At 40.0% G+C, this 23,378-nt stretch overlaps 5 protein-coding genes and 1 long non-coding RNA gene across 9 annotated transcripts in view; 2 read left to right on the top strand and 4 right to left on the bottom strand.

The window, feature by feature from the left end:
- Window positions 1–351: 351 nt before the first annotated feature.
- LOC124219500 (small ubiquitin-related modifier) lies at window positions 352–1,857 on the bottom strand. 2 transcript variants are annotated; one of them, XM_046627125.2, is made up of 5 exons: window positions 1,702–1,857; window positions 1,513–1,581; window positions 1,310–1,387; window positions 914–985; window positions 352–528 (listed from the first exon to the last, which is right to left on the bottom strand). In XM_046627125.2, exons 1-5 carry the CDS (start codon window positions 1,714–1,716, stop codon window positions 466–468), a joined length of 297 nt encoding a protein of 98 aa, XP_046483081.1. In that variant the 5' UTR covers window positions 1,717–1,857; the 3' UTR covers window positions 352–465. The 2 variants fall into 2 exon arrangements, with proteins under 2 accessions (XP_046483081.1, XP_046483082.1); XM_046627126.2 differs by having other exon boundaries at window positions 1,513–1,575; window positions 1,702–1,840.
- Window positions 1,858–2,570: 713 nt separating this feature from the next.
- LOC124218439 (venom carboxylesterase-6-like) lies at window positions 2,571–9,646 on the bottom strand. The gene is made up of 11 exons (XM_046624910.2): window positions 8,632–9,646; window positions 8,441–8,496; window positions 8,161–8,351; window positions 6,598–6,740; window positions 6,178–6,499; window positions 5,896–6,093; window positions 5,612–5,790; window positions 4,953–5,121; window positions 3,932–4,264; window positions 3,696–3,819; window positions 2,571–3,487 (listed from the first exon to the last, which is right to left on the bottom strand). The coding sequence occupies exons 1-11, from the start codon at window positions 8,656–8,658 to the stop codon at window positions 3,307–3,309; spliced, it is 1,923 nt and encodes a 640-aa protein (XP_046480866.1). The 5' UTR covers window positions 8,659–9,646; the 3' UTR covers window positions 2,571–3,306.
- A 1,371-nt stretch (window positions 9,647–11,017) lies between these two features.
- Window positions 11,018–14,081, top strand: Nle (notchless). 2 transcript variants are annotated; one of them, XR_006883100.2, is made up of 7 exons: window positions 11,018–11,360; window positions 11,556–11,795; window positions 11,888–12,141; window positions 12,203–12,437; window positions 12,509–12,730; window positions 12,884–13,113; window positions 13,944–14,081. XR_006883100.2 is itself a non-coding variant. In XM_046624919.2 (6 exons), exons 1-6 carry the CDS (start codon window positions 11,018–11,020, stop codon window positions 13,021–13,023), a joined length of 1,434 nt encoding a protein of 477 aa, XP_046480875.1. In that variant the 3' UTR covers window positions 13,024–13,924. The 2 variants fall into 2 exon arrangements, 1 of the variants encoding a protein (XP_046480875.1); XM_046624919.2 differs by lacking the exon at window positions 13,944–14,081 and having other exon boundaries at window positions 12,884–13,924.
- LOC124218445 (luciferin 4-monooxygenase-like) overlaps window positions 14,055–23,378 on the top strand; it is a 41,248-nt gene continuing 31,924 nt past the window's right edge. Inside the window, exons 1-8 of one of the 2 annotated variants that reach the window (XM_046624918.2) lie at window positions 14,055–14,184; window positions 14,397–14,598; window positions 14,700–14,987; window positions 15,053–15,264; window positions 15,357–15,679; window positions 15,740–15,911; window positions 15,995–16,160; window positions 16,243–16,462. In XM_046624918.2, coding sequence (XP_046480874.1) covers window positions 14,080–14,184; window positions 14,397–14,598; window positions 14,700–14,987; window positions 15,053–15,264; window positions 15,357–15,679; window positions 15,740–15,911; window positions 15,995–16,160; window positions 16,243–16,388 — 1,614 coding nt within the window. In that variant the 5' untranslated portion in view covers window positions 14,055–14,079 and the 3' untranslated portion in view covers window positions 16,389–16,462. Of the gene's footprint in view, window positions 14,185–14,396; window positions 14,599–14,699; window positions 14,988–15,052; window positions 15,265–15,356; window positions 15,680–15,739; window positions 15,912–15,994; window positions 16,161–16,242; window positions 16,463–23,378 lie in introns of those variants that run through there. The other variant, XM_069136765.1, reaches the window with a different exon arrangement.
- On the bottom strand, window positions 16,297–20,486 carry LOC124218444 (carboxylic ester hydrolase-like). Its single transcript, XM_046624917.2, has 9 exons — window positions 20,209–20,486; window positions 19,825–20,125; window positions 19,562–19,759; window positions 19,288–19,466; window positions 18,907–19,069; window positions 18,482–18,628; window positions 17,434–17,631; window positions 17,176–17,299; window positions 16,297–17,095 (listed from the first exon to the last, which is right to left on the bottom strand). The coding sequence occupies exons 1-9, from the start codon at window positions 20,407–20,409 to the stop codon at window positions 16,933–16,935; spliced, it is 1,674 nt and encodes a 557-aa protein (XP_046480873.1). The 5' UTR covers window positions 20,410–20,486; the 3' UTR covers window positions 16,297–16,932.
- Window positions 21,528–22,342, bottom strand: LOC124218447 (uncharacterized). Its single transcript, XR_006883101.2, has 3 exons — window positions 22,057–22,342; window positions 21,806–21,929; window positions 21,528–21,723 (listed from the first exon to the last, which is right to left on the bottom strand). It is a non-coding gene; the product is annotated as an uncharacterized lncRNA (long non-coding RNA).

The raw sequence follows: 23,378 nt of genomic DNA, 5'->3' as shown, positions 1-23,378 counted from the left end.
CGTGTGACAATTTTGCAAGTTCAATATCGCAACACCTAGGTTCTACCGTATTTATAAACGCGAAACCAGATATTCGATGATTGCATTGCTATCTACAGATAGTTTTAAAAATCATGGTTAGTAGCATTGTGACAGTATAATTGTCAATCTATGCGCTGATAAGATAATAATCGCAAATTGCACGCACTGTTAGACGAGATTGTTTGTAGACGATTGAGCGCAGCTCGAGAGCAAGGCTAATAAACAAAATTCGTCAACCCGTCATTATGTTATAGGAATGTAAAACAGCACATCGAGGGTAAATTGTTGAAATTAAATTACAAATGATTTTTTTAAACATACATATGCATATCATTAATCTTGTCCATTTTTTTGTTTTTTTTTAGATTCATTCTTTTTATACGTTAATCACTTTCACTTTAAACATATTAAAACCAAATTACATGGCCTTTCCCTTTTGATCCTTCAGTACTGACCACCCGTCTGCTCCTGATAGACTTCAATGACATCGTCATTCTCCATTTCCAACTGAAAAAATGTTGAAAATCACTACGAATATTGAAATATAACATTTGAATCAGTTTTAAAGGTAAAATTTCTGCGCATTGCTGTTGAAAGTGAAATTGAAACTTATAGTGTTTCAATCTTTGGTATACGTATTTGTTTTTACACCTTTTGTCTGTACATTTTTTCCGTGTTCTAGGTTTTTAACAAATCGGAAAAGATTCAGGATATGTTCTCAGTGTTAACTACATTATACAAAAGTTGATAGACTCAAAAGTTTAGAAGTAATGTTTATAAAAATTGATATTCAGAAAACTACTGTTCGCCAGGAGACCCAGTGTTTACACACATTGTTAAAAATCATATAAGTGAAATAATGAGTAGAATAGATCTTGGCAAAATGGCATACCTGCTTTGGCGTTTCGTCATCATTAATTCTCTTGCCATCAAAAAGAAACCTGAGCGATGTCATTGGAACTCCCTGATGGAAAATTATATCATAAATTATTACGTTGATCGATGATTCAGAGATTAGAAACTTGGCATAACTTGGGGATAAGATAGTGCAAAATTGAATAATTTGACTAAATTTAAACAGAGCTTGCAATTATTTGTGATTAGATACTAGCAAACAATGTAGCCAAGTATCGATTAACGACGACTACTGTTTTTGCTTCGGATTCCAACAATAAACAAGAGGGGGAAGTTATGTCGTGATAACAAAAAAAATTTTTCTTCCAAGCATCTTAAATTATAAATAATTACTGTCGAAAATTATTGATAACCTAAGACTTATTGAACTAACCACACGATCGCTGTAAGATTTTTTCAGCTTTCCCATTTGTGTGGTCATCTTAACTCTGAAGTGAATTTCATTGCTGTCCTGTGGAGGGGAAGAGAAAAAAATAGAATTTAACAAAATTTAATTCGTTGTTGCAAGTATGAGGTTAGAGAAGTCTTCCTTATAATTTTTACAGCCAGATTTTTATATCCTGTGATGATACTCACATTTCCTACGACTTTGAGTTTGATATACTCTGAATTCGCGTCACCTGGGCCGGCTTCGGGCTTCTGTTCCTGAAAGACGGAAAGGTTATAGCGGGCTGACTGTAAGCGAGGTAAAATTGGTCTGGCAGAGAAATAAAGAAATTGTAATTATGGTTTGAGCTTTGATTAGTTTCTCACAATTACTCTCACCTGATTATCGGACATGGCGACTCTGTTGAGAGATAATAATTCTTTCTTGACCACGCGCCACAACGGCAACCAAACACAAGCAGGCAATATGGCGCCACACTTTTGTCAAATCCACAGCCTTCTATTTCTCACATCGGTACTGCAACGGACGCAAGGGGGGAAAACATGAAATGTATATATTCCGAGAACGAAATAACGAAGCGTATTCGTAAACGCACACGAAATATTCAAGGAAACCCGTCAAGTATATGCATAAGTTCCTGCTTTCCTTACTATTATTTAACAATACGTCCTATTTTCCCGCCAATCATCAGTCGGCCATTAATCGTCGATTGAATTTTATTTGTTTTCAGCATAAATAATAATCACGGTAAACTTCCTTCTTCAATTACGTCATCGTCAGTTCTAGCTTGAATTAAGAATAAGAGTGAAAAAAACGACATCTAGCGGGAATGTACAGGCTCCACTCTGTACGCACTTCTTGTCTGCTGTACGCAATTCCAATGGTTCAAATTTCAACCGCCATCCCTCATCAGGCGTTCGACATACTTGAGGCCACAGTACGATTCGGGCATTCAATGGCGTAAGTTTGGTGCGGCGTCTCTTTCCACCGCGGCGGTGAATTGTAGTCTATGGTGAACATATTGTTGTGCGTGAGTGATTGAATTAGTGTAAGTAACGTGCAAATGCCGTGCTTCAGACGAGGTAAGTATCATTCCAACGCAATTTTCACCTATACGTTTAAGATTTCTTTTTGGCAACTGGGCTGCATAATGAAAAGTTATGCCTTATCAATTTCTGAACGAAAACGTCAAACGAGAAATAAAAGACACCTGGAGAACTTTATGAAAAATGATATACTGTTTATTTCATTATCACATATTTTCGACAAACAGTTTTTATAACGTTGCTATTATGTATATCATAAATTCTTATTATGCATCACCATTGCATCAATTCAACCATCAGAGATCATTTTACATACAGCCTGAACATGTCTTGAATGATCTATAAATCATTTACGGAGGTTTCACATGTTTGACATAAACGCGTCAAAAACAAGCTTGCACGTATCATTCGATTTAATTCAAATTAAATGACGTTTTGAATATTGTATGAGAAGGAAAAAAATCTTCTACTTTGTAGAGTTGCTGTAGTAAATACCTGTTGTGGTACCTGTCATAGTAATCTAAGATACCAGTACAAAAAAGCATCACAAGCGTTTATATATATCGCAAAATAGAAACCTATTAGGTGGACATCTTTTCTCGTCCATTCATCGTTCCACAAAATCATTCCCTATAAATTTTCCTTGTAGATCTCGTCACGACTCGTCTCGATTACGATAATAACAATAATATTAATACATCGTTGCTAAATATGTCAATATTAATAAAGAAAATTAAGTCACACGATAGATTACGTATACCTAGTTGTTACTGCGTGTGCAAAACGATTACTTAGCTTGAAAAAATAAAAGAAAGTAATGGAATTATGTAATCAGTTATTTTCTTTTTTTAATTGGACCGCGCCGCGGGATTGCCGGCTATTCATCTTTGATTTATTCCACGCTCTTAGAGATGATTTTGAAAAGATTTTTTGCGATTAATTCGCAGTCGGCGTTTTAGTTGGCAAAATGTTCTCATTAAAACCGATACTGTGCCAAAAACTTTCCCTTCCAAAGTCCCTGGTTCTTTCTATGCTGAGATTTTGCGGTCCTGCAATGTACAGATAATAAAAATCATCTGTTTCCGAGTTTATTGTCGGCCAGTGTACGTTGGGTTTGCTGAAAAGATTACATTATCGTAAGAGCGATTGGTCACTGCATAATTATGTTTAATTTATCAAGGCGAAGCTGAGAATAGAAAATTTATATCCCATGTTTGGGCAATAGTACATTCAGTCTTGAGAAATAGATAAATGATTATCTAGATAAATCCACGGTTTGACTAATTAAGAAAGACTATAGGCGGCAAAATTTGTTTCACACTCACCTTTTGCTCGCAAATGACACCCAAAGTTTAACAAGCACCTTTTGCATTTCCCGGTCCCGTTTCGTTGTTGTTGCATTAAAAAACGAATGCATAACATAGGCAAGATCGTCACCGTGACAGACCCCTGTTAAAAAAAAAAAAATAATCATGCAAATCTCATAATATTTATTGTATATACTCGAGTTATTTGAATTTAGAGTAAAAAAAAAAAAATATTAGGATGCAGAAGAAATTACCAAAGTTTTGGTCAGTGTTGGAGAACCACTGACTGAAGCTGTAGGTACCTCGGTACGAGAAATAATAAAATAATACGGAGTTACCAGCTCGTGCTTGTAGCCTTGCAGCTTCCGCTGCGTGGTAACCGAACAATCGATCGCTCATCATACGCACAGTGTCATTTACAGTACTACTGTCGATTGCTCTGTTACCCAGGTAACTTTTCCTGATTAATGTACTTATCACATTCTGATCTTTCAGTGGTATCGTAAAGTTGTAATCCAGCAAATGGGGTGCGTATGCGAGCCAATTTTCATTCAAATCTTTAAGCCGTGTTTTGTTTGCTACAAATTCTGTGAGTAGGAAAATCTTTTAATCGTTATTTAGTTTCGTTCAGGGTAACGCTTTTTTACATAACCCGAGAATGTTTTACGCATTTTTTCACGCCTATTTTCCGTACACAAAGGGCGTGTTCGGAAATTGACTGAAAGTACTGTCAGTATTGAAAATGGTATAGTCCAAGTGACGTATACTGTAGATTTTCAGTACTGACAGTACTTTCAGTCAATTTCCGAACACGCCCAAAGTATCCGTTTCTATTACGGCCGAGTTACTCTGCGAATGCGCATGCGCGGATTACTTAAAAGACCACTTTTAAGTCCTAGGAGTTGAATAGTGGTATTTTCTGTACTCCGCGCATGCGTTGTCGCGAACAAATCCGACATTACTCGACCCTAACCTCAATTTCGTGCTTCGTGAAAAAACGCATAACATATTTTCATTACATAAAAAATCGTGTGCAACAAGGAGGCAACGGTCTATTCTCTCGCGTATTTCCAGTATTCGTCTTCGGCTCACCTACGACTCATATCGCAAACTACGACTGGTCCGAAAATACCGAGTTTGCCTCCTTGTTACACAATATACTATTTTTCTTCTCAATATGTTTTATAAGAGCTTTTAATGCGTGGAAAAGAAATAAAGGCAATTCATTCGAGTGATCATTCATCATCAAGATATAACATGCATGATTGTAATTACCGGCACCCGGGAATAAACCGTCCTCGCTAACTACTCCTGTAATCCATGGGAGGTCTTGAGCCTGGCGCGTGTTAATTACTTCGATTGGCGGTTTATCGATGAAAGTGAATTCGCTACCTCCCTTTTCCACCACAGGTCCAAATGGGGTGAACGGATTGTCCAACCACGGCTGAAACAAGTCACGCGGTGTTGAGTAATTCGCCTTATCGTCACATCCAGAGAATCTCGTTCGAAGAGTATTCTCCGTATGATATAAGAGTATGTCGATCTGTGTGATGATAACGTTTAGTAGGAAATGAAGACACGGGAAATGTGATTCATCGTTCGTAGAATTTTAATATTGCATGTTTAGAAAAGATATGGAGAACGGTTTTTCCCAATTCCTATTGACGCGTATGAATTTGTTCGAGCACAACAATTCTTTACCTCTTCAATGCAGATTGTTTCCAACATGTGGGATATAGTGAAATAATTTCAAGCGAAGGTCTTGAAAGAATTTTCAAATAATTGTTAGTAATTTCACGTCATGATTTTGTTCAGGATTGGAACTATAGGATTGTAAAATTTTCAATATCGAAGTAATTAGATTGATCGCGTTAACATATCACATTCTTTCATTTCTTCTCGATGATATACTTAGTGTTTGCAAATATACTTACGGAAAAATCTGCGGCACCATAGGTGATATTGTGGGCGGATTGACCCCTCAAACAATCGATCATGTCCTCGACAGTAGAATCCGGGCATCCTAAGTTTGCCGCAAGCTGCTTAGTCTTGTTGAGAGAGTTTTCGGTCTGCGCCCAACAGTTCAGTGCGGTGCCACTTAGTGAAATTCCGTCTATAGATGAGAAGTAATGAAATGATTGTACAGGCATAATAGACAAAAAGTTCATGGTGAACGGTTTGCTTCTTAAATCGTGGACATTGTTGGAGTTCCACTCACTATGAAACAAGCCCTTCGTGATGTTGGTCAAGTAATGGTAATGCACGCTGACACCGCCTGCACTGTGTCCAACGATCGTGACCTTTTTTGGATTTCCTCCGAAGGATTTAATATTATCCTGAACCCATCGCAGCGCTACCACTTGATCCTTGAGCCCCATGTTTCCAGGCACAACGTGATCCTCTGTACTAAGGAAACCTGCATAACCAGCAACGTCATATCTCGTCGACATTTTTATTTCTTGGGAATTTGAGTAAGTTCGCGAAACTATTTGAAGCTCACCAAGTGGTCCAAGCCTGTAGTTTATTGTGACCAGGACAACGTCTTCGTTGAGCAAGTACTCGGGACCGTACTGCATTCCACTTCCGGACCGAAAGGCCCCACCGTGAATAAATACTATAACCGGCAGCAGATCCGTTCGTTGTCCGGTTAGTTTACGGTGATCGGTTATTGGTGAGTACACATTTAAGTAAAGGCAATCCTCCGAATCCTTGGCCGCGTCCTTCGGTCCTCGTACTGCAGGAATTGGGCCCCAACGATAACAGGGTGAGCCAAATTTTTTCGCCATCCGGACACCTTTCCATGACGTTACCGGCCTCGGAATCTGCGTTAGAAGTTTATCGATTCCTTACATCTACTGTAATTTGTGAACGTAGACATGTTCACGTGTATTAAGAGTGGAGAAGAATTAGCATTTTATACCCTGAATCTGTGCTCCTTGATTGGCGGTTGGCCGTAGGGTATCCCTTCGTAGGCTTCGAACCGACGTCCCTCGCTCGATATTTTGTAATGACCCTCGATTATTCCCAAAGGAGTCTTTACCCTAGGATGCGAACTCCATAGAACTTTTCAAAAATTTACGAAAACAAAATAATTAATAGTACATCATGCGACAAGGGAATAAAGTCAAAGTTTATGCTACCGCAAATCTCGTATACAAAAAAATTCTAGTCCGGGAGAAAAATTCATTGGATTTAAACCTTGTAAATAAAATTTTTATAATTTTTTTTTAGAAAATGGCAACATGATTAAAAATAAATTTTATATACATTTTACATCTATAATTGCAGTAATTACCCATTCACTTTTCGGGTAGTAAGCATATGCGTATATATTTACTGTCATTATTTTTTAAACTCTAAAGTAGTATGTGGTTTTTTGAAATGATGATTTATACAGATTCTACCTCCGACTGCACAGATCTTAAAATAATTTACAAATTTCGTACGACTCTTGTACCAATACAAAAATCGTCAGTATTCTTTGACCGACGGTCATTATCGTTACAAATAAATATATAACATTAACTAACGAAGTGGACGTTCAAAATCGTAGATAACAATTGTCAACTGGCCAGGGTGGCGGCCAGGATTAAAACTTTAATGTGCCTGCTGGTCGTGTAGATAAGAAATGTGAGTAGCTAGTGCCATTTGGGCATGAAATTGCATGCCGTAACCAGAGGAAGGAAAAAATAAATTCGCTCACGACTCGTTCCAAGAACTCTGTATTCTCAATTCATATATCCTACGAACAGTTTATCTTAAGATACCTTCACACGCTGTATTAAGTAGGTATCCACAGAGTCTTACTGTATACATAATAGCATGAGGATAATCAGTTATCAAAATTACACGCGTCGCGAAAGAAATCCGACTATGATCTTTAGAGCGTATGGTCCTCAGATTTAAATTTACTGTACTTATTTTTAATTGCGCCAGTTCTCCTTTTCCCTACAGGCTTCTCTTATTCTGAAGATATAAATTTGATAAACTGGTAAATTCGAAAAATTAACGGCGGAGCCAGGAATCGAACCTGGTATCTAGAGATGCTTGACCGGAGCCTTACTCCACTAGACCACCTAGCCGCCACGCATCTCTAGATGAACAATGAAATTTCTCGTAATTAATGATAATGCATATCCGCATTTCAATTATTAGACGGTCTTTGACTGTCTTACGGGCTTCCATCAGAAGCGTAAGATTCCAAAATGTAAACATTCCTTACATACATTCTTACAGCTGTTGCTTAAGAGGAAGAACACTTTCTTTTTTCTTATTCTCTCCGAAGATCTTTGTTGCCTAACTTTCATGCGCACTGTGTTCAAATTATAGATGATTCAGGTAACATTTGACTTTATTAATGAAATGGTAGAGTGTGAAATTTTAAACGGCGGTCAATGTGATGCGATGAGAAAAATTGGGCGGAAAATTTTGAGCACTTGGGGTGTGAGGAAAATGTGATTTCGTGTAAATTCTTATCACTTACCTATTATCATCAATACAATTGCGATCACGACGATGGATCCGAAAATTATGGCAAATATCAGGTGGGATATCCTAAATGATTCATAAGAGCTGTTTCTGGATTTCGACGAGTTTTGAGTGAAATCGCGTTTACTATCTGTTGGAATCACTCGGCCCCTGTCAGATTGAACACTCAATAAATCAGCAGCGTTGCTGTGAGGAATAAAAGAAATAAAACGTTTAGATTATATTCTTCCAAGTCAATTAGTGCAAGGTCTTGTCAATGAAAATATTATTATTACTTAATAAGACGCGTCTTTTCATTCGGAAAACCGATGTTGCAGTTGGAGAGCTTCTTCTGAAAAGATGGAAAAATATTATGCTTATTTATACTTTATATAACACCGTTACTAATTAATTTACTTTCTTTTTTTTTTTTGCCTTGCCACCAATATACAAAATAATTTTCAATGCAGAAATGACAACGTCTTACGTTTACGTTAAGCTGGGTTCTCGTCATATTGTCGTTTGTTTTTAACACCACTCGGTCAGAAACAGCACATTACGTATGGAATGAAAATTTTTGTATTTCCCGCGCGAACACGAAACCCGCTTTAACAGGTTGGATAACTGTACATAACTGAACTTGTTTGTGCCACATTAACGTTGGTCACTGTTGTGTCCCCGTCAGTTCGTATCGCGGTGGTTCTGGATAGTGGGGGAGAACTTCCGGTTGGTTCAGAATTCTTCCCCATTTACTGGTTGTTGGGGAATCACCGGAATGTACCGCATGACGTTGATCGTTATTCAGAATTAGTCACGAGTATAAAGGCAATGACATAATTATTCGTAGGCTAAACACACAGTTGTTAAATGTGTTGCAGCACCATCTGCCTCAGCGTTTACGCTTTGTATTTATATTCACTAATGCAAACGCGTTATTTCGTTTAGAAAGAAAATTCAAAACCGCTATTGAATATTTTATCTCAATTACTATATATGTTTCATTTGTGGCATGCACATGATAATCTATATAATTTGGACAGATTAAAAATGAGATGTGGAATGGATCGATCACTAGATGATAGATATATCCGAAAATCGGGCACGGGTGTGACGGGCGCTAAGCATAGTGCAGATCACTGATCTCTAAATTTCTACTGCGTACAGTGGAGATCAGTGAGCCAGATCCATGCCGGCCAGAATGTGAATGCTGACGCAACGCGGGAAGTACGCGATTTATCATTGGTTAGGTTAGAGTAAGGATGGTCAACCGGTCGGCCTTAGATATTAAAAATACATGACTTTGGCAGATAAGATTGGATTTAATTCTGTGGTAAAGATTTAATATTTGTGGATCGCACAGAGTTTAGACAGTGCACAACACATCTCCGATCTGATTGAAGTTGCAATCTCTGGCTTATCGTCAGAGTATTTACTACTGGAGGCGTTGGCTGAGGATATAGTCAACGCTGGAGGTAGATTCGCGTGCACAGAAAGTATCGCGGAAGAGTGAAAGAGAGATGAGTAGCCCCCCCACTTCAGTAGTACGTGCCAGTAAGTTGGATGGTGACGCATGTTGCGCTTTATTTTTACTTTATTTTATAGTCATGTATTCCGCGGGGCCTTGTCCAATATTGCCGTGGACATGAACAAACTCCTTTTTCCTTTTCTTCTTCATTCGGAACAATCGAAATGTCAAAGTCCAATAGTTTTGCTTGGAAACTCTTTAACGGTTGTAAAATGATCTTGTAATGTGATGTAATCTCGCTATTATTTCTCACCTCGTAAATAACGTTAGCAAGATGAATATCGAAATAATCGTTCGAAACTGAAGATTTTGAAGTCTGAAATAATTTTTTCACCCAATTTATATAGACTTGTTATTCATGAATTTACAATAAGATATTTGAAGAAGGTAGGTATTTTGCAATAAGAATTTCCGCGCTAATTTTTTACAATTTTACCGGGGTTTGATTATTTTCGTACGCCTGAGGTCTGTTTCCGTTGCTGCACAATTGATGTTAAGTTGCCTGACATAAGGGGCTACATCCTACCCGTACCAAACGGATCATTTTTAGTTTCATTTTACGTATTGCTGAGCAACATTTCAGCACTCTGACAAGCAGAGTATACACTCTTTGGTGACAAGGAGTAAAATGATGAAAAGTAAAAGGAATAACGACTGCTTAATTCTCATGGTTTTTTATTTTGTTTGGCTTTTATGCCTCGGTAATTCTCCATCATTTTCTTTTTTTTTATTACGCGGTATGTGACATATTCGTAGAAGAAGAGCGTAGATATCTTCGGGAGGAACTTGCAGCCCCAGTAGCTCGGTTATGATCCTAAAATTATCGATAAAAATACGGTGAACGTTGAGACCATGAAAAAATCTCGAGGTGAGGTTATGTTTCGAAAATAAAAACTGCACTGATGCACATGTTAATAATGTGTATTTATTTACCGAAAAACGGCTGGGGTAGCATTTATTCCAGCCAATTTTGCCAACGCGATTAGCTCCGTGTGCTGCACTTGTTGACTGCACTTGTACGGCATATTTCTCCCGAATTTTATCAATACCAGAGTAGAAAAGCGTCGCTGTTAACAATCCATCACTGGGACGATCGCCATCCATTTCAGTCGTCCTCGTGGTCCCGGGTTCGTTGCTGTCGACTATGTAAACAAACAAGGAATTCTTCTGCACAGGCAATGTCATGTTACTTTCTTACCAACCGTATTCGCCTCGAACTTTCCTTACCGACTGACCGGCATGTGGCAGCATCTTCAATCACGTTCAGCTGAGGGCTCACACGTGGTGTGGATTAGACATTCGTTTGTTTTTCAATTTCCCTCTTTTGGAGGACGTCTGATTGCGAGGGATGCAGAACGCGATGGAGACGGAGACGGATACGGAGACGACTGAGGTGAAGAGAGTCTTGTCACGCTTCAAGTCAGACACAGGCGAAGTGCTACCCGGAGGTTTACTCGATCTACCGGTTGACATAACCGTCGACAAGTTGCAACTGATTTGCAACGCTCTTCTCCAAGAGGAGGACCCCGTACCCTTGGCCTTCTTTGTAAACGACACAGAGATCACTGCTTCGTTGGAGAAATGTTTGGAAAAAAATTTCAGCACCAGCGAAGATGTTGTCGATATCGTCTACCAGCTTCAGGCCGTCTTCAAAGTCAGAGCTGTAACCAGGTGTACCGGATCTCTCGAAGGTATGGCTATTGCCGCACGTATTCTTCGTTGATAGTTTTGTATCCCTATTGCCTTGAGTTCAATCTGTCACATGTATGTAATAAAAATTGAAATGCCATTTATAATGATGGCTAAATTTTTCTGACTAAGCTGAATGTTCCTGTCCTGCCGTGACTACTTTGATCTACTGCAATATCTTTGTTATTTTTGAATAGGACATAAGGAAGCGGTGATATCGGTATCGTTTTCACCAGATGGTCAGCATTTGGCTAGTGGTTCGGGTGATACAACGGTCAGATTTTGGGACATCCATACTCAGACTCCACACTTTACTTGCGACGGCCATAAACACTGGGTTTTGTGCATAGCGTGGTCACCCTGCGGTAAAAAATTGATATCTGCATGCAAGAATGGAAGCATAATAATGTGGGATCCTGAGAGCGGTAAACAAGTGGGTAAGTATTTTTGACAGATGGTAAGATGTTGATGTTTTGAATTTTCATCGGTTTAAACAAATGCACATTTTGTGTGTCATCGTCGATCGAAGGAAAGACAATGAATGGGCACAAGATGTGGATTACGTACCTCAGCTGGGAGCCTTACCACAGCAACCCCGAGTGCCGATTTTTCGTCAGTTCTTCCAAGGACTGCGACTTGAGGATATGGGATTCGAAGCTTGGACAAACTTCCAGGGTCTTGGCTGGTCACACCAAGAGTGTGACGTGTGTCAAATGGGGTGGCGGTGGGCTGATATACTCTGCATCACAGGACAGATCTATCAAAGTTTGGAGAGCCACGGATGTATGTATTGAGAATCCTGAAAATTTGAATGGATAGTCAATAAAACTGTGGACGATTACAGGGGATATTGTGCAGGACACTCGAGGGCCACGCACACTGGGTGAATACGCTGGCATTAAACACCGACTACGTTCTGAGAACTGGTCCGTTTTACCCGCTGGAAACGTCGGGTGACCTCTCGCTTTTGGAACGGGCAAAAAAACGATACGAGGCTGTGGGGCAAGAGAAACTCGTCTCTGGCTCCGACGACTTTACTCTATTCTTTTGGAACCCAGACAAGGATAAAAAACCAATTAGTGAGGCTTCGATACCGATTACTTTGAGATTAGAATTTTTTTTCCACATCTTAATTCAATTCACATCGCAGCTCGAATGACTGGGCATCAGCAACTAATAAACGATGTCAAGTTCTCTCCGGATGGCCGCCTCCTGGCATCCGCCTCTTTCGACAAGTCAATTAAGTTGTGGGAAGGAAGTTCTGGGAAGTATATCACCTCGCTTAGAGGACATGTTCAGGCTGTTTACTCTGTTTCTTGGAGCGCCGATTCCCGGTTACTTGTTAGTGGTAGTGCCGATTCGACTTTGAAAGGTGCGAAAACACTTTTCAATTTTAATGTAGTTGTTGAAAAAAATGCGCCTTACTATCACCTAAATGGAAGCGAATTTTACACTTTTTTCACTAACGAAACAGGGTTTTCACTTTGGGAAATTATTATTTTTATTTATGACATTTTTTTCACAGTCTGGAGTATCAAAACTAAGAAGTTGGCTCAGGATCTACCTGGACATGCGGACGAAGTTTATGCCGTCGATTGGTCGCCTGATGGCCTCCGGGTTGCTTCTGGAGGGAAGGATAAAATATTAAAACTTTGGCAGAATTGATCGCACACTTTGTTCTCATGACCTAGACCACCCGTATCATCCCTCCTCCCCATTTATGGATGTGTTTGTACATATACAATGGTTAAGCGGGTAATGAAATGCAATTTTGATATCACCAATATTGCACTCTGCGAGGCTTCATTTGATCCGTAAATACGATATGTGCTCTTTTCCTTTGAATAGATCATCAATATGACTGTTCGAATGCGTGCGTGTATTTTTTCTATCACAGGATTAAATTTTAATTGCATGCCTTTGTTTTCCATATTGTTGAAAGAAATAGTTACGAGTATTAGATTTATTATTACATTTTTCAATGTACCAAAAAAGAAAAAAAGATGGGAGAAAGAAGAATAACCCATATAATATATTTTTTTTACCGCGGAAGATGAAATAAACCATAGAATAATAGTAATGATGATGTGATCCTGAACAGGGTAATTTCATGATTTTTTATTTCATATTTCATTAGTTGAAGTAAAAAAAATTTGGGGATACTTTTTCTTTTTTCACTGAAAAAACAAAACTGAAGCAGATACAACGAGTTTTAATACAGAACTTTGTAATTTCAATCATTTTAAAGTATATATTTATATATCTATATCAAAAACAGTGAAATTCAATTGCATATAACTTTCGCGATTAGCATTTTTAACAGGAATGAAAAAATATGACCATATTATTTCTAAATACTTTCCTGCATGCACATATGAGGATCAGAAATTGTTCTTACAACGTCAAAATGTGAATGTCTATTCTATTCTCTTACGAATTATTCTTGTCACCTTGATTCTCGCAGCATTATTTATACGAGCGCAGTCTATGGCGTACATAAACAAAGCGGAGAGTCTCGTGATCGAATCTAACACTAACAAGTCCGAGATGTTTAAGTGCCAAAACAATTTTTTCTCTTAATCCAGCCGCTATACGGATGTACTTGAACTTTATTGAACACGTTATGATCTGCCGAAGGAATTCTGTTGCGAATTCTTCGGACGTCTCAGACTGTCGGAGTTGGTAATACGTAAAATAAAATTTCAAGAATTCGGCAAAACGATGGGTTTCAATCAGTCGAAAAGTAACGCGCCCTCGAGTAACGGGGATGTGTGGAAATACGTTAAATCGCAAAGCGAACGATTCGACGCTTCTAACATTATTCAGGTATTTATTTCGTATGGCGATTATACTTATCGTTAGTTGTGTGAATATATTATTTACATTTATTCTTTAAGGAAACTGGCAATCTTTTTGTGTGTTTATTAATACGTCTAGTTCACGATGGTTTCTTAATTGTTTTTTCTATATTGATCACATGAGATTTAAGATGTTTCTTTTGTTTTTCTTTTGAGATTGACTACTAATTTTCTAAACAGCAAAATGCTGCGAGTGGTGAAAAACTGAATTTCAACGAGTTTTCCGAAAACGTAGAGTCCCTCGCATCGGTTCTACGAGATATAGAGCTAACTTCGGGTGTCGGAATATGTTCCGAGAACAATTTGGAATATTGTTGGATATTATTGGGTGTTTTGCATGCAGGAGTCAGATGCACGTTGCTCAGCCCAACGTACACAGAACGTAAGTTTAACAATAGCAATAAAAAAAATTGACTAATATTAGCATGGATGACGTTTAATTGCCGCTAAACGCGTTTCCTTCTATCAAGTTTTTTAATTTAGGAGAACTGAGGCATTTTTTAAACCTTACGAAACCCGACATTGTTCTCTGTTCGAGACTCGTTGGTGATAAATTGTATGAAAACGGAGAATCCTTCGACGCCATTTGTTCCGCGCATTCGTTCGTCAAGGGAGTTTACGTCTGGGGACCGACAGGTTGTAAATCACTGTTTGCATCGCTGCGGAGCGTCTGCAAAAATAATAATAACACAACCCGAGACCAGAAGTGCTTCGAAGGATCCAGAGAAGCCCTCGTTTTGGCGTCTAGTGGATCGACGGGACTCCCCAAAGGTATAATTAATAACAGTGTATGAATGAACCTTTGGTAATTTCGTGTAATCACCCTAATTTTTCAGGTGTTGTGCTAACGCATCGAGCTGTCGTCGAATCGCTCAAGTTGAGCTCCGTGTACGCAAACAGTTGCGAAACTGCCCTGGGCCTTATGCCGTTATTTCATTCCTACGGACTGATACTAGGCCTGATGTGCCTGTGCGAAGGATCGAAGTTTATAGTCGTGCCTAAGCTCATGGGGGCGAAACACCTCAGCGAAATCGTTTGCACGCATCAGGTATTAATTATTTATTTACGTTGTCGTGTATAACGGTTCGATCAGATCCCGATACCAGTTCTAATTGCTAGCACTGATCGTATTCGCTACAGATCAAGAACTTGTACATCATTCCGTCGTTGCTGGCGATGATTGGAAAATCTTCGATGTTCACTAAGGATAATTTGGCCTGCGTTCGTCACGTTTGGACGTCAGCTGGTAAAGTGTCGCGACGAGTTCAGGAACTAGCTGTGGAAAAATTACCGAGAAACGCGGTAGTTCACCACTGCTACGGAATGACGGAAACTACATTTGTCACAATGACGGGGCCCGTTGGGAAGCCCGAGTGTTCGGGAAAACTTGTTTCGAACGTAGAGTGCCGAGTGATCCGTGATACCGGCGAGATTTGCGGTCCGGATGAAATGGGGGAACTTTGGTGAGTTTAGGCGATTATCCCCCAGCTTTGAATTTCTTTGACCAGCTCGCTTCTCTACAGTTTTCGAGGACCCACGATCATGAAGGGCTACTTGGATAACGAAGAGGCCACCTCTGAAGCCCTTCAAACCGACGGATGGCTTAGGTCCGGAGATTTGGGATTCTACGATCGGGACGGCGATTTCTTTATCGTCGATAGACTCAAGGAGATGATCAAGTATCAGGGAAATCAGGTAAGCATTTTCACAGTCCACGATACCGATTTTTTGCACGTATCAACATTAATTGCACCTCGGTCTCTCAAATCTTTTGCAAGGTATCTCCGGTTGAGATCGAGGGTGTAATTCTCGAACTATCGGACGTTCTGGAAGCTGCCGTAGCCGGACTGCCGAGCGAAGATTTTGGCGAACTTCCAGCTGCTGGAGTCGTCGTTAAGCCGGAGTCAAAATTGTCGGCGGAAGATGTTGAGGAACACGTTGCGAGTAAGTTATTGAAGTTTGATTGAGATTTTTCGGCATATTGTTACTTCGGACAGTTTATTTTGATTTTTTTTTTCGCCCCAAGGACAATTATCGCCGTACAAGAGACTCAGGGGTGGTGTTTTCTTTTTCGAAGAACTTCCCAAGACCGGTACGGGGAAAATACGACGTAAAGTACTGTTGAATCGTATTACGAATATTACTCGTACTCTGCCTGCACTAGATCGATGATAATTCTGTGTATTCGGTGATTTCTCGAGGTACGCGTTATAATTTTGTTCTGCGCAGATGATTCGAATCGAATCTATGTGTACACATATGTATGCATACATATCGGTGTTTCTATTTATATTATTATATTTCATTAACGTGAAATGGTAGTTTATGCGTATATAATTTTATTTTTGTGTAAGTTTCGTGCAATGAAAGCTGTTGTATAATGTTGGTACTTAAGTGAGAGTAGGGAAAACCATAGAAAATCTTACCAGCGGTGGAATAAGACTGCGTTTAGCTATCGTACGTATGCTTATAGATTGTGCAGTATATTTCTGTAATCAAAGCTGTTTGTAGCAAGTGTCTCAGTAGAATTCTCGAAGATCAACAATGAAATTTTCTCGTTCTCGTATGGGAGAGTTTACGCACAGGGTTTCTGTACTTTACCATCTACAACGAAGCTGTAAATTCAATGTGCACGGCTATGGTATAGAAAATTTATGTTTAAACTCCATGCGAGAACGAGAAGGTTCTTTGCTTCGTAGGCATGATTTGTAGCTGCTTATAAAATATTTTCTTCAAAATTGATAGTGGACCAGAAATCCTTTCGTCCGAAGTTCGAGTTGCTTTCCATGTAAAGTTTGTCTGGTCCTGCGATTCTCAGGTAATTCAAATTACTGCTGGATCCGTTCAAGGGGTTCCATTCGACGCCCACGTCGGCCGTGCTGAAAAATATTTACGTTTCCAATCCGGTAAAATCTTTTGGTAATTTCGGAGTATCAGAGAAGCGAAAACACAAACTCACCCGTTCGTCGCATACGATACCCAGAGCTTGATTATTACTTTTTGCATCGCTTTGTCATTCTCCGTGGTCGTTGCGTCGAAAAACGAATCGATTGCGTAGCACATGTCGTCTCCGTGAGCCACTCCTAATCACAGTGAGCATATAATTTCTATAATTTCTTACGACGTCATGTCTTACGTAAAATTGCGAAAGACCATTCATGACGGTTTAGGTCTGTACTTGTTTTTAAAAATTATGTACGTTCTTAGGAAGATTTACCCCAATTTGTGGTTACTCCGTTGCTGAAATATTCGCTAACACTGTGCGCTCCTCTGTAGGTAAAGTAATAGAAATGTACGGGATTTTCGTTCGCGTCTGCTTGTAGAAGCGCGGCTTTTTGGGTACCGAAGAGGTACAAACGATCGGTCATCAGGTGAATGAAATTGTCGATTGTTGAGTTGCTGATTTCACTTGTTCCTATGTAATGTCGCCTTATTAATTTCGAAATAGTGGATTTATCCGAACCTTCGATCCATCAGGTCGGATCGAAAATTCAAGTTGTCTCATATTTCGACTTGCAGTTAGGAATTGTTCAGGGATAAATTTACTCAACTACTGGCGAGCTGCCCAAGAGCATGGCTCATTCATTTTTACTTTAAAAATTGAATGAGTATTTGCGAGAACTTGATTTTTCGATCAAACTACCTAACGGACCGGAACTTCAGGTACATAATAGTCTTGATAAAAATCAAGTTATTCAATGAATTCTTGAAAAAAACGTCCCGATAGCCCTTTTCCATATTGCGAATCATTTCCATACCCAAACAATCCGTTACAAGTCCTGGATACCTGATACCAAAATCTTCGTTCTATACATTGAACTGTTGTTTTTTAGTCCGATAATTGCGAAGTTCATTAAGTTGCACCATCATACGATCGGTATAATGAAGTTGATGTATGCCGCAAGTGGATTCCTGGTCACATACCGCATAATGGTTTGGAAACGAGTGCAAAATTCTTAGAAATGCGGGTAGCAAGGATTAGATAGTTTTCTTATCCACGTGTTATCTTTACCCTCTGAACTCTACCATTTTTTCATTGGCCCCTCGTTCAATCGTTTCAAAAGTTACGAATATATCGAGCGATAGTCTCGCACGTATATGTAATATCCTAATAAATATGTCCACACTGGAGGCTGAATCTCCGAAACTATTGGTCGTATGGTATTTGTGGAAAAAAAAAGATTCGCATAGAGGGTTTTGGCGTTTTTAGATCGATGATATCGATTTGCCGACAGCAGTGGTAGATGTATTGATTCATTTTTTACCCAAGTAATGCTGTTTTATCAATTCACTGACGGTTGAACGATTGCTGACTGGAATGGTGTAGTTGAAATCCAATAGAGAGGGTGCGATTGCGTTCCAATTTTCATTCAAGTAATCGAGGTCCGTCGCATTAGCGATAAACAAAGCAGCTGCACAGAAAAACGCAAAATTTGTTAAAATTTCGACAATTGGCGTAACGGTTACTATTTTCGCCAGTTACTATATTGTCACTTGGATTTACTGTTTTCTGCAGTAATATCTACCACAGAAAGTAACGAATGTTCAATACAACAACAATGTTATCGGAACAATGCACACAATCAGGGTTACGACGTGCATTTATTTTCAGTTTCGTAATCGAACGTAGTAATAAATTTGCAACTGAGTAATTGCAATTGTAGCATTGCGATAATTTATAAAATTTCACCTGGATACAATCCATCTTCTGAAACGCCGCTCGTGATCCACGGTAAATCCTGTACATCGCCCGATGTGATTATATCAATGGGAGATCGATCGATGAACGTGAAGTTGGCGTCCCCCTTTTCAACGACCGGTCCGAATGGAACCATGGGACTTGCGAGCCACGGCTAATGAGAAGAAAATTTTCTAGTACTTCAAACCGTCGGATGCAAGGTCGATCGCTTCGACTTTGAAAAATTTTTTTTCATCGATCGGCAAACGCTCTCCTCGAATTTAGTTTCGCGAAATAACTTGAATGACGTGCGCATGTTACACTAGCTGAACACGCGTTCTACTGCCCCATTGATTATGGTGATTATAAAAGACTTCCTGAGCCACTAATTACCGTGAATGCCCAGGTCGCCAGCGCGATATCATCCGCTGATTGGTTTTTTAAGCATTTGACCATACATCCAACGCTGATAGTAGGACATCCCAAAGAAGCAGCAAGAACCTTAGCCTTTACCAGGGAAGCCTCAGTCTGAGCCCAGGGATACAGTGCGGTCCCGGAAATCGACATTCCTCCTGTGGAAATTGTTACACGCATCGGACATTGATTTTACGTACCGGAAGAGCAGCCGTAGTCAGTCTAAATATCGACAATCCGCTTTTATACGTACTTTGGAACAAGCCTGATGTGAGATTCGTCAAGTAGTGATAATGAACGCTCACCGCCCCGGCGCTTTGACCGACAAGCGTGATGCTCTTCGGGTTTCCGCCAAAGTACTCGATGTTGTCCTTGACCCATTGCAACGCGATCACTTGGTCCTTCAGCCCCATATTTCCGGATACTGTGGCGTCCTCCGTACTTAGAAAACCTGATACAAGAGCACGAAAAGTCACATCGAGCGGATGAAGAAATTTCGAACCATTTCCGGCTTACCAAATACTCCGAGTCTGTAGTTGGGGGTAACCAGGACGACATCGCTGTCGAGCAAGTAATGAGGACCGTACGATTCGGCCGAACCGAATTGGAAACCTCCTCCGTGAACGAAGAATATGACCGGTAGTAAATTTCCCGAGGAATTCGCAGCCGGGGTATAAACGTGGAGGTAAAGACAATCCTCGGCACCGGTCACCGTCTTCTCCACGTAGCTGACATGGATGGCGCTGGGCTGCACACACGCTGAGCCGTATCCCTTCGCCGAAAGGACACCCGACCACGCGGAAATCGCCTTGGGGATCTGTCACAGCCTCGCTTTGATTACCAAGAGAAATCACGATCGCGACGCACACCCAACGACGTGGTGCGCCACCGCCTGCTTACCTCAAATCTCAAATCTCCAACCGGGGGTTCGGCGTACGGAATCCCTGTATAGGCCTCGAAAGTACGGTTTCCGGACGAAGTGTCGTAGTAGCCCTCGATGGTCCCCAAAGGCGTTGTCACCGTCGGGTATGTCTCGGTCTCGCCTTGCGAAAGGCAGATGCAGTGTCCGAGCAACATCGTTGCGATTACGGAAAATTTCATCTCGTCACAAGCTGTGAGTCCCTCGTTGTAAAAAGTTTTTCAACGGTGGCACGGTATGAGAATGTGGACAGTTTTGACTGTCGTATGGGGCTTAAATACCCGCGCATTACTTAATTACAGGTGTTTACCTCCTGTTTCATTGTATAGATGTTACGTATCGCACTTTAGTTCATGCGTGATTCCACCTGTCGACGTATTCAATAACTCGAGGACACTGATTACGTTCAATGGGTAAATATCTATCTTACCTAGCGACTATGCGGAAGGATGGGACTCGGTTTATGTTAACTGATATTTACGATAGTTTTATTGTGCAGAATAATGACTTTCAAATTGGGAGGTTGGTTATAACGATCATAGAAAGAAAATAAAATACAGCAAGTGTGGTTAACGTTTCGGTCTAATTGTAAGTGTAGGCCCTTTCCGGAAGGAGTTCGGCAATTTCAATACAAAAACTAAAAAAGACAGAAAAAAATGTATCGTACACAATATTCAAGTATCGATGGGGGAAAGAACATGAAGATATGAGATTTTTTGTCAGCGGAGCTTCCGAGGTCATGTGAAAGTCATCTTCCCTCATGCGAAGATACCTTGCTCCGTAGCAATTTGATCTTCTCGTATGACTTATCGGTGGCCTATTTCAGATAACAATCATGTACTTTTTGATGCGAAAGTTGATGGTCTTCGAGATATCAACCAAATAAATACACTGTCCCGTTTGAACAAAGGAATTTCAATTTCACATTTTCTTGGTGCCTTCAAGTACAAAAAATTTGGTTCCTACATGTTCTTTTCCCCATCGAACCTTGGATATTTTGTGCGGAACATTATTTTGAATCTTACTGAGTTTCGGAGTAAAAGGTCTGGCGCGATGAAAATGAAACAGCTGTTTACATGACGAAAAATGAATCCATACACGCAGATTTATTATTCTGATACGTCAAAATACGTGTGGTTAAATAATCGTTAGATGCCAATAAAATGTACTTAAGTAAACTGAAGACAAATGTCGCACACGTGTGGCAAAATTATGTACATAAGAGACGCCTTGTTGACTTGAAGTTTTATTTTTAGTACAAGTTTAGCGAAATACAAGCTGTTACGCATTAGTATGTATTTCCATTATTTTTTACGTCTGAAGTGTAGCTATTTTACCAAGTATTTTCACGAAAATCTATACCGAGCCAAAAATTCTTTTGCCCAAAGTTTTCGTTGTTTTCCATGTAAAGATCTTTCGGTCCTGCTATTCTCAGGTAACTAAAACTGTCGTCACTTTTGCTCAACTCGTTCCATCCGACACTCAGATCAGGTTTGCTGAAAAATTTGTACGTCAATAATTTCGCACAATCCAAGAAGATCCTTGGACAACGTCGGAATATCGGAGACGTAGACTCACCCGTTCTTTGCGAAAGATACCCACAGATTAATCATAACTTCTTGGATTTCCCGATCGTCTTTCGTCGTTGTTGGATCGAAAAACGAGTCCATCGCGTAACCGAGATCGTCTAGGTGACTCACTCCTATTACGGGAAGACTATTCGTGTATAATATCTTACGAGGTAATCATTTGTACGAGATCAAGGGGAGGAATTGAGACGGTTTAGGAGTGTCGGTGGCTTCACAATACAAAGTCCCAGAAAGATTTACCGAAATTCTCAGTGCTTCCACCGCTGTAATACTCGCTGAAACTGTGGTTTCCTCTGTAAGTGAAGTAGTAAAAGAGTACGGGCAACCGCGGCGTCGTAGACGTACAATCGATCGCTGATCATCCTGACGAGTGGCGAGATTGTTGAGTTGTCGATCTGGACCGAATTTCCCAGGTAATGTTGCCTTATCAATTCGGAAACAGCGTGATGTTCGACTGACGGAATCGTGTAATTAAACTCTAGCAATTCGGGCGCGATGGAAGTCCAGTTGCCGTTCAACTCTTAAAGAAGCGTCTCGCTAATTATGAATTCTAGGCGGCGAGCAAGTCTTATTAAGACGAACAATCGTGTGTAGAGAACATGTGCGTATGTAATTCATCGAATCTCACCTGCCGCCGGGACGAGACCTTGCTGACTAACCACGCTCGTGATCCATGGTAGATTCTGCACATGCCCAGAAGCGATTGTTTCAATCGGCGGACGACCACCACCCTTTTCGACCACCGGGCCAAACGGAGAGTAGGGACTGTTCAGCCAAGGCTGGAATGGCGGTATGTGTAAATAGTATTTGAATTTCCACCAGTGTTGTGGGACTTTCTTCCTGTGCAATGATCTTGGCTCTCTTTCATATTTCATAAAAGCTATTTCATAAAAGCGCATATTACGCTGACGTGTATTCAATGGTTTCGGCGGAGTGAAATCAGGGTCTGTTTCGCCTCGTGGAAGTTTCTTACAGTCATCACGTAAATACCGTATCTAGATTACAATAAATAATCGAATGAAGTACAGGAGAGCCGTCACTATGTTTAGAATATCGACCATCGTGTTTTGCGGTTGTCAGGGTAAACTTATCGTTGGAGCTATAAATCTATTCTTTATGTCAGTAAATGCACGATTTTCTGGAACGCCGTGCCAATAATCTCAGGTAACAACCTGTGACGATGTATATATTTTGATAGACGAAAGTAAGAACCGAAGTTCGGACGGATCAGCGGATCAGCGGATCAGCAGATCGGCAAATTAGTAGGCCTACGACTTTAGAAGGAGAGAGTTGTGTATGGAGGTGTCAGGAAATCATGAAGTGTGTGAAATTAACTCAAATCCTGATCAGGTAACAAATTCAACAAATAACGACGAACTGAAACAATAAAGAAAGTTACACCATTCTAAAATTATAAATACGACACATCAAACACTCTTCCTTCAAATTCTTCGAATAATTGTTCCGCTCGATTTTATCTATATACACTTTTACCGTCCGTTTTTATGTTATTGTTACTATTTTGTTTTATTCTTACTCGACTATTGTCTCTTATATCTTTT

This window comes from Neodiprion pinetum, chromosome 5 (genome assembly GCF_021155775.2).
Source record: "Neodiprion pinetum isolate iyNeoPine1 chromosome 5, iyNeoPine1.2, whole genome shotgun sequence".
Lineage (NCBI taxonomy): Eukaryota > Metazoa > Arthropoda > Insecta > Hymenoptera > Diprionidae > Neodiprion > Neodiprion pinetum.
This window is presented reverse-complemented; position numbering and strand designations above follow the sequence as displayed.

Excerpts from the sequence above, each read along its gene's own strand:
- LOC124219500 (XM_046627125.2), bottom strand. Across the intron at positions 986-1,309 it reads AATCTTACAGCGATCGTGTG|GGAGTTCCAATGACATCGCT; the intron begins GTTAGTTCAATA and ends ATTTTCCATCAG. Across the intron at positions 529-913 it reads ATGACGAAACGCCAAAGCAG|TTGGAAATGGAGAATGACGA; the intron begins GTATGCCATTTT and ends ACATTTTTTCAG.
- LOC124218439 (XM_046624910.2), bottom strand. The coding sequence starts at position 8,658 with ATGACGAGAACCCAGCTTAACGTAAAC. Across the intron at positions 8,497-8,631 it reads GAACCCAGCTTAACGTAAAC|AAGAAGCTCTCCAACTGCAA; the intron begins GTAAGACGTTGT and ends CCATCTTTTCAG. Across the intron at positions 6,094-6,177 it reads CTACAGGCTTGGACCACTTG|GTTTCCTTAGTACAGAGGAT; the intron begins GTGAGCTTCAAA and ends CTGGTTATGCAG.
- Nle (XM_046624919.2), top strand. The coding sequence starts at position 11,018 with ATGCAGAACGCGATGGAGACGGAGACGGATACGGAGACGACTGAGGTG. Across the intron at positions 11,361-11,555 it reads GTGTACCGGATCTCTCGAAG|GACATAAGGAAGCGGTGATA; the intron begins GTATGGCTATTG and ends ATTTTTGAATAG. Across the intron at positions 12,438-12,508 it reads CAAGGATAAAAAACCAATTA|CTCGAATGACTGGGCATCAG; the intron begins GTGAGGCTTCGA and ends TTCACATCGCAG.
- LOC124218444 (XM_046624917.2), bottom strand. The coding sequence starts at position 20,409 with ATGAAATTTTCCGTAATCGCAACGATGTTGCTCGGACACTGCATCTGC. Across the intron at positions 19,070-19,287 it reads TGGCGACCTGGGCATTCACG|CCGTGGCTCGCAAGTCCCAT; the intron begins GTAATTAGTGGC and ends TCTTCTCATTAG. Across the intron at positions 18,629-18,906 it reads AGAAGATGGATTGTATCCAG|CTGCTTTGTTTATCGCTAAT; the intron begins GTGAAATTTTAT and ends TTTTCTGTGCAG.